The sequence below is a fragment of the Mycteria americana genome, chromosome 7 (assembly GCF_035582795.1).
Source record: "Mycteria americana isolate JAX WOST 10 ecotype Jacksonville Zoo and Gardens chromosome 7, USCA_MyAme_1.0, whole genome shotgun sequence".
Lineage (NCBI taxonomy): Eukaryota > Metazoa > Chordata > Aves > Ciconiiformes > Ciconiidae > Mycteria > Mycteria americana.
Window position 1 is genome coordinate 18,805,777 of NC_134371.1, and position 9,494 is coordinate 18,815,270.

A 9,494-nucleotide genomic window follows, 5' to 3' on the forward strand; every position below is an offset into this window, starting at 1 on the left:
TCTCCTTCTCTTGCAATAGGATTTTTCTAAATAAATAATATGCAAGAAGTTAAAGTAATTCCAAAATTGCTAGAAAAAGTGTACTGTTATGATCTTTCAAGTTTATCCATTAAGATAGTTTATTTGGTTTGTCTTGGTTTACTGTTATGTATGAAAAATATAGAAGGAAAGCAAGGAGTACTGTAACAGTATTAATAGTAATATTCTTATAGAAATGTTTATTTACTCAAAACTGCTTTAGAAGTCATAACTTTTAGATAAGTTAATGTGAATGAATTATTCTCAATGGTTTCCACTTCCAATTTTTTTAGACCAAAGAAAGTCTACAGTATGCATTGGAGGCTCTGACAATGAATGGCTGCTCAGTGGAAGATCTAGGGCTGGACTTCACACTTCCTGGGTTTCCTAATATAGAACTGAAAAAAGGGGGAAAAGATACACCAGTCACTATCCACAACTTAGAGGAGTATCTCAGAGTACGTAAAAGCAAAGCTAGGACTAAAACTTTCTTTATTCTTCCTCACCTTGCTCCCAAGTAGTTTGTTTCCATATGTATTGCAGTCCATTCTTGTGAACTGGGCATGGCAATAATTTTCCTACTGATTGCTTCTATTCTGTACTAGTTTATTACTACAGAAAAACTGCTTGAATCCTAGTCAGCACACCTGACTTGAAAATTTTATAGTACAAAAAAAGTCTGGTTTATACATAATGAAGTCGTCAGAAGTATGTTTTTTTGGATAAAAAGTGTTGTAGTAAGTGGAGTGATTTGAGCTGTGGACTTTCAGAATCTTTTAACACGTTCCCACATTTGTGTAACATAATGAATTGTTTGCAGTAGTGATTTAGCACCCACACTTCAGTGGGCTTTGAACTGCTATAATAATGGTGAAATCTTTTGGAGTCAGACTTAAGTAAACATCAGTTCAGTTGTGGGTCAAAACCCCAAAAACCACAAAAGCAAACAAACAGAACCCCACCCAAACAATAAAAAAATACGTAAGGAACAGAGAACAAAACAGTGCCATAATAAGTTGACAGTACACCTGCATATTGATTTATTCCTATGTCAGAAGGGACATAAAACTGAGAAAAACAAAAGGGTGATACTGCTGAACAAAGGTAGGAAACTGTTTCTGCATAAGAAAGTGTTAAAGGGAATAGGTTAAAAACAGCCTGGAAAAGAGATGAGGAAAGGAAGGAAGAATGCAATATTATCACATGAAGTCATGAGTGGGATGGAGGTAAGAATGACTGATTGTATCGTGAAAAAGCCATTATTCCAATTCCTAAATAATGCATTTTCTGACAGGTTAGTCTGCTGCCAATTTCACTCTGAGGACTGTTAAGATTTTTCAAGCACTGATAAGAAACATATCTGATGTTTTGGTAGAAATGATTGAGTAAGGGGCATATAAGCTCCTGGATATCAACTGAGAACTTTGCAAAGTTATTCCATAATCCTTACAAATGAATATTGAGCAGTTGCTGTTCATCTTCCAGATTCAAGCTGTTATGCACATATCCAGTTCTCATATCTTTATTTGTTGAAAGCAAATTCTGCTAGTCAAGAATCACTTATAAAATTAAACATTTGGATATAAAACTGTTTGCAGACTTACAGATGGGCAATGCCAACAACTAAGTTTGTTAGAAACAGCATTTGCAGTCTCTATTTACTGAGGGAAGCTGAACACAGTTGCTTTGGAGTCTGATTTTCATACAGTTTGCAGTCAGTTTTTTTTCCTCTAGGTAACATATTGGGTATCTGATATGCTGAGAAAGGCTTGCAGAGATCTCTAATGTCATGTGTTTGTCCTGTTGCGGGCCTCTTGCATTGTAAAGGAAAAGCAGATCACTACAGAAAGCTTGCTTTCTGCTTCTTTCTAAACAACTTTTGGGACTATTTTCTCTAAAGGACACCTGTGCAGTTTTTTATCCTTATTTTTATATTCCTGCCTTATAGAGGAGACTTTAAACTAGATCCCAGTGATTAGCATTACAGACTTGATGTCAAGGAAACGGAAAAGATTTCAGAGAGAAAATTAGTGTTCTCTGTATCACAATATGATGAACTGCAATTTAGAAACAGTATATTTAATTTATCAGCTAGCCTGTACAGCTCCCTGTGGGTCAGCTGCACTGCTCTTGAAAATGTCATTTTCATTAAAATATTATGTGTGGATTACCATTAAAAGTAGTTTATAAAGCTAACTATCGTACTGTTAACTCTTCATGCCTCTCCTGCAGTCATGCCATTCTACACCACCCCCCCCCCCCCCCCCCCAGACGGTTCCAACAGGAGCTATCTTTATCAGAAAGTAGAACTGTGTCAGCTACCAGTATAGTGAAAGACTTTATTCTCCCTCCCTCCCTCTTCTCCCCCGTACTGTAAAGAAAGAGGCCAACTTGCTTGTTCTAAATTTGTGGACAAAAAGTTTCCAGAGTGCAGTCTTTTCCCTAACAATTTGATCTCCTCTTTGAAGCCACAAGAATACAGTGCAGCTTAATTTTGCCACACACTCCTTCCTGGTCATAAAAAGTAATCACAATTCTAAGTCAGCAACTCTGCTGCTAGAATAGCCATAGAATATTCTACATTATAGAATGCAATACAACAGTCTTCTGTGCTGCTGGTGCTTACCAGCTTGCTCTTCAGTATTGCAACCTGACGTGTGAAAGTAGGGGTATGTATCTTACCTGAAATTCAATGCCTGACTTTTTTTTAGGAGAGCTTATCAACAGATCCTAATAGGCTTTCACATCTGAGAGCTTTGTAGAACAAGCAACTCTTCGATTATTGGGACAGGGTTAAATACTTGCTTCAGGAGTCCAGCAGTATCAATGAGGTTTTTAAGTGTACTCAGATGCATCCTTAGATGTCTTTCAAAGCTTTTCTCAGCATTCCAGGTCAGAGCTTTTAACACATTTAAATACTAGTAGCTGTGTGTTGACAACACATCTTTTACAACCAGCCTTCATTTCCTGCTAGAGTTGAGGGTAGCGAAGGCAAATGTAATCATCAATAGCACTAACTGACAAAAGAATCTGAACTTGGCATGCAATCTGCCATGTATGATATGCTTTTTCTAATTTAGTGGAGAAATACTGGCTGCAGGAGATTTAAAAGAAATTTGGTCTTACTTGCATCATGTCCCCTTCCCTCCCCCCAGTGATTATTGTTTCAGTATGTGCTGTCCGCTTTGGAAGGTGAATTTAATCCTGAGAGGATAACCGCAGATACAAAAAACCACACACACAAAAAGCCTAGACTGTCTTACTGTCTTTTGCCTTATTCTTACCAAATCCCAGTAACATGAAAAGAAGTTATTTCTTTTTTTCCCCCATGTATTCTTACAATATTAAGCTACTTAATGTAACAAAAAGTCTAAAGCTACTTTTTGTAACTATATATTAGAAAAGGGGCCCATATGTTTCCATGGGGGAAACTAATATAATACTGCCAATGATGCTCTAAGCATTTTGTTTCAGTTGTTGAATTTTAAATGGATATCAGTGTACAGAGAGAACATCTAGGTTAGGCTTTTAAAAATGTCTAATAAATGTTTAGATTTGTTTTAAAATATTTTGTTAAATAGGATCAGTTCAACCAGCTATTCTGAATTCCATGTATTAACCTTGTCTTATCAAAAATAAAGGCAAAAAAAGTTGTTTAAACTCTGCATGAGTTGCATGTTTAGGGTATTCTAAATATGGGCTTGTTTGAACTCCAAATGACTCTTACTAATTTGCAATGACAGACCATATGAGAAAGTTGTAAAGAAAAAAGCCAACAAATTCTGTCTCTGTTGCATTGCAGCAGCGCTGCACTTGCACACATGCAGCAGTATGAGCTTATGAATTAAGGCAGAATGAGGCAATCCTATAGAGCAGCTCCATGAATCAAAGTTCTAACTCTGCCACGACTATAGTGAGCATATGGCAAGGCTTCTGTAGAGGTTTTTTTTTTCTGTAGCTGTAGTCTTTTGTACAGTGGTGATCATTTCCATGCTTCCTTTGTTCAAATAACTTTTTTCTCTCTTCCCTGCAGTTGGTTATATTCTGGGCACTAAATGAAGGTGTTGCCAGACAGTTTGACTCATTTAGAGATGGATTTGAATCAGTCTTCCCCCTCAGTCATCTTCAGTACTTCTATCCTGAGGAGGTTGGTAAACCTGTTTTTACTGATGCTTTCATAACCTTACATCTGTACGTATGGACAGTCTGAACCTAGGTATGCACTGGATGCAGTGCAGTTATGACAGAATCTGATTATATTACATTTCTGAAGCATATTAGTAAAACTTGGTGTCCTTTAAATTGCATACTTAAACATTAAAGATTTCTATGTTCGGTGGTCATTTATTTGATGCTTTTATTATGAACAGTTCCATTTTCTTTAAAATTGAGCGTATCCAGCTTTTCTGAGAATAAGTGCTTAAATTTATATATGCAGGTTCTTTATAATCAGTATGGATACTTTAATTCCTTGTATTGCAGTAACTCTTAATAGCTATAGATGTGGATGCTACCTGGATGTTCTATAAAAAAAGTAGTCAGCTCTTTAACAAGGCTTTAGACAGTAAGAGGAGATTCAGATGAAGGGGTGAAGAATAAGGATAGTTGATCTTGCCTTGTTCTCACCGCCCACCATTTCAATTTCCCTGTAAAAATTCTTGCACTCTTAAGTGGACTGAATTGAGACACAGTTATGGTTGTCTGGACTAGAAGAGAGAATGTTTTATTACTCTGCCTTTAAGGAGTTTATTTGAAGACTGTACTTCGAAGGGTTTATTTACTTTCATAAACTTACACCTTTGACTTCATGAGGAAACGTTAAGCATGCTTTGAAGCAGTAAGTTAGCTGAGCCTTTGTGTTACTCTCTTGTTCTTGGTGCTTTGCAATGTAAGAGTCTCTTAAAGCTGAGATACGTAACTGCTCATAGTGACTCTTCTTCATGCCTTTCTGTTGGTACTGCTTTCAAACAGTACCACCACCTTTTTTTCTGCAACAAATTTAAGGCTAGTAAAAATGGCAGATTATTCTAGTTTCTCCAGTGTTTTACCCAAACTTCTCCGTTTTGTAGTATATGTGATGCTTTTCTTCTGTATGGTTGTTGTTTGGCATAGCTTGATGCTTGTTTCTGCTTGGAAATTTTAAAATACAACACTAGTCTATTACTAATCTACTAATATGGTTGATCAATATTAAGCAAGCCATAGGAGTAGTGTGAGAGATAAGATATCCTTTCCTTAATAGGATATACATGTGTGATCTCATGTTCTGTTGCTGATAGCTATCCAGCCATTTGAACCTTTTTACAACCCATTCCTAAACTATTATAAAGAACTTGTAAAATTCTTTTGTTCATGAACAGAACATCTAGGTGTGTCAAACCTGGTTTTATTGAGATCGGGGCTTTACACCTCCTCGCGTATCCTAGAAGGACATCTGTAGAAGCCTTTAATGTTTTGGCTGTAGCCTGTCATCTCTGCTTGCCCAAGTACATAGAAAGAATAGGCAAAATAATTTAAGTAGAAAACTGCTATCTGACAGATCCATCTCTGTCTAATGATTGGTTTCTTTTTCTTTCAAAGAAGAGCTCAGAGTTCTAAAAAGCAAGTGTAAACACTCTATTCTTCCCGTTCCCCTAGATTTCTTTAAAAATTGTGAGATTTCCAAAAACTTAAGACGTTTTTGGTTCTCCAGTGTAAATTGCTTATTAGGACTGTCTCTGTTCTAAGAGAGACATTAAGCATCTCATGTCGTAGTGGATTGTATGCAAAGGCAGACTCAGCAAATGAGGCTGTCACTGGGATGAAGCTATTGCATTCAAGGAATTTGGGAGGATTGCTTGGGGTGACTGAGGTTATTCTGCAGCATGCAGAGGTTATTCTGCAGAATACTGTAATAGTAGTCAGAACAGACAGTACTTGTTCTTCCTCAAGTTCTAAAGGGGAAAATTTCCTTCCTTGTTTTTTAATATTATAGTTGGAGCAGCTCTTGTGCGGCAGTAAAACGGACACTTGGGATGCAAAGACTTTAATGGAATGTTGCAGGCCAGATCACGGTTATACACATGACAGGTAATATGGTGTTGGTCTTGTTAAAAAATAAATAGTAGCACTAGAAAACAGGTATTTAATCTTGATATACTGTTATTCAAGCTAAAAATTATATGGAATGTATTTGAAAATATTCATACTGCACTGAATATGAATCTGATGCAATTATTTTAACTATAAACAAAATAATAATAGCTTGGTTTTTTTCCCTCCTTAGTCGAGCAGTGAAGTATCTCTTTGAAATTCTCAGTAGCTTTGATAGTGAGCAGCAAAGACTGTTTCTTCAGTTTGTGACGGGTAGCCCCAGACTGCCTGTAGGAGGTAGGTTTTGTTTATTACATATTGCTATATATGAAATCAGTATTATTAACACATTTCAGAATAAGTGGGTTATTTCAGTATAGGAAAAAATTACTTATCTGTGTATTTTAGAGGTTCATACTTGTTTGACATTTCTAGTTTCAGAAGTGGCTGGGTAGACTTCTGGTAGAATTCTCAAACTTTGTGTTAATCTCATGACATTTCATGCAATTGACTTTCTCCAGATTTAATTTGTTACCAGATAACCTACTGGAGGGCAAAAAGTAGTTCAAAATCTAAACAAAACTGAAACCCCTTAATACTGTATTCCTTGGCTAGAGGTGCATTAAGTTATGACGACAACAAAATGATGCATTGCTACCTGGAAACAATCATCTTTTTTGCTAGAAAGGAGACAATACTAGCATAGTGATAAACTGTAATTTCTCCCCCTTTTGAATTTCAGAATTTAGATGAGAGGCAGTGAGGAAAACTGAGGAACTCGCTGTCTTTTCTAGGGACCATCATAGAACACACATTTTAGCATATTCTCAGCTGAACGCTTTGCAAGTAAAAACAGAATTTATGCATATGTTCCATTACTTATGTTCTTTGGGGTTTGGGTTGGTTTTTTCTAGTTAAAGAATTGACATTATAAGAAAGAGTTCATTCTTTTTAAAAAAAATTTTTAGAGCTCTCTTGGGGAGAGATGGTGCAGACAAGATTGAGGGTTAGGAGTATAAAAACCTTAGCTAGAGTGAAAAAATAAGACACAACAGTCATAGATAATTTCTGAGAATCTTAGAAAATGTGTATGAAACCAACAAACTCTTAAAAATATTGTGATTGGAATAGGTTTTTTACACATACAGAACACAATTAAAAGTAGATGTGTCTAGCTTTTTTTTAATTCATCTTGGAAAACTAATCTACAGAAAGGATTTTAGGTATTTTTAGCTTGCTACATGGCCTTATAAAGCTATATTCTAAACTTTAAAAAAATGGATATTAAGAAGTCAGTTATGAAGATGTATGCTTCTGTCACTGTTAGATGTCTACAGTGTTAACTGTGGGTTTTCAAGAGGAACAACCTATTCTGAATGTCTTTTCTTATTAATAGGCTTTCGAAGTTTGAATCCTCCGTTGACAATTGTACGCAAGACATTTGAGTCTACAGAGAATCCAGATGATTTCTTGCCCTCAGTAATGACTTGTGTGAACTATCTCAAATTGCCGGACTATTCAACTATTGAGATAATGCGTGAAAAACTCTTGATAGCTGCAAGAGAAGGGCAGCAGTCATTCCATCTTTCCTGATCACAATGAAAAATGCAATGTCTGCCTGTTACAGCAAAAGAGAAACTCATGATTCTTTTCTAAATATATCACCTGAGTCAAGGAAACGTGTTACGCCTTCTTGTTGTAGAAAAACGGCTTGCAGATTATAAAAAAAGACACTTGGTTGATATTCATTAAAGGCCCCTATGGACTTAAAGTGATCAGGCCCTAAAAGTTGTTGTGACAAGGTTTCTTTAGCAAGTTCTTGTTTAAATTATCATTTATTTGATGAGTGAAGTTTTTAACTTGCTTTGCTGTGTGAAATTTAAAAAGGGATGTTTTTCCAGGCTGGAACAATAAATGTCGCTGTGCAGTTTAATACTGGGCTGTGTGTATCCATCTAGCTAAGTCTGAAGTTTTTCCTCCAAAGACAACTTTTGTACATAAGTACAGAAATTAAAATACACCATGTATTTGACGAATCTAGTTTAGTAGACTAGTTCTGTGTACCCTCACCTGCCTCTAATTTTACCCATCCTCATGTATTGTCTGATGTGCAATTCACTTGGTTCTTTTTGTGTGCAACATTCAACAATTGTTATGTTTTGGTTAGCATGGGCATTTAACTGCTCCATGCCTCTTTCTCTGATTAAGATAATTTAAATTTTACTGAAATCAAATATATATTGTCAATATAATTCAGCCTTTGTAACTAGGTAGAACCTTTCTTATAGCATAGTTTTACTGTAGTGGTAGGATATAATGGCGACAGCCTTTACCAGTCGACGCTCTAGAGCTGTTTACACAGTGATTTGGGCAGCAAAAGCCTCTTACTAGAGGCTAGGAAGAATTATTTCTTTCATGTAGTTGAAGTCCAACAGCTTGGGCTGGCCAGTGTGTATTGTGGTAAGGCCAGAGCATTTCGAATTGATGTAAAGTTTTTTAAAAGACAAATTAGTTGTTTCATTCCCTGTTTGAGTAAACAGTTTTCTTGTTCTTGATCTAAGTTCCTGGTTACTTTCGTATTTCCCCCCCCCCCCCCCCCCCCAGCGCTAGCTTGGAACAAACAGTTCAGCCTTTGTCTTTTGACACAGATAAAGCACCTGTAAGCAATGCTCTGTCCAACTGTTTTATGTGCTGATTTCTCAAATCTGCAATAATTTACTTCATCAGGTTAATGTTTTTACCTGAATATAAATAAAAAAGTTTGCTTCACCTTTTTGTTCATAGTTTTGTACTGTATGCATAAAGTTCAATTGTGTAAATTACTGTAATGCAAGTAAATCATCCTAAAATCTACTTGGCTAACAGCCTGCAACTTGTGGATGATTTACTACTAAAACAAGACCTTTTAAGACCTCCAACTTAGAGGGAAATTTTTTCTTTCTATGGGTTCAAAAAACGGGCGATTACAAATATTCCTGAGATGTACCTGCTATATAGTTCATCTCTATGAAAATGTGATAGTTACTTACTTTTATTCAACTTTGAGAAATCAAAATTCATTTCAGTGCTTAGAAATTGTTAAATTCTGGCTAATCAGGCTAGTATTTCCCCTAAACTAACAATAACAAGTTTTCTTTTATCTAGCTGAAGAACTTGTACTTCCAGAATATGTATTTCAGTACATGTAATGGACATTCTTCCAGTGAACATTCACAGAATTACATGTGGTTGCTCGTACCAGTGCCACTGAAATGTAATGCAAATCTGTCATGAGCATGAGTAGAATGTGAAATCCTTGCACAAAGAACCTGATAACTGAACAGTTTCTACTACCGTATTAAAACTGAAAGAAGGTGCTTCACACTGTACATATAATGGTAGTGCACAGTGCGGCATAGTTTTCA

At 36.1% G+C, this 9,494-nt stretch overlaps 1 protein-coding gene across 8 annotated transcripts in view; it reads left to right on the forward strand.

Moving 5' to 3' along the window:
* TRIP12 (thyroid hormone receptor interactor 12) overlaps positions 1-8,860 on the forward strand; it is an 83,476-nt gene extending 74,616 nt beyond the window's left edge. For all 8 annotated transcript variants that reach the window (XM_075507273.1, XM_075507278.1, XM_075507279.1 and 5 more), the window contains 5 exons: positions 312-476; positions 4,052-4,165; positions 5,993-6,087; positions 6,284-6,387; positions 7,487-8,860. In XM_075507273.1, the coding sequence (XP_075363388.1) occupies positions 312-476; positions 4,052-4,165; positions 5,993-6,087; positions 6,284-6,387; positions 7,487-7,683 (675 nt within the window). In that variant the 3' untranslated portion in view covers positions 7,684-8,860. The remainder of the gene's footprint in view (positions 1-311; positions 477-4,051; positions 4,166-5,992; positions 6,088-6,283; positions 6,388-7,486) is intronic.
* The last annotated feature ends 634 nt before the right edge of the window (positions 8,861-9,494 follow it).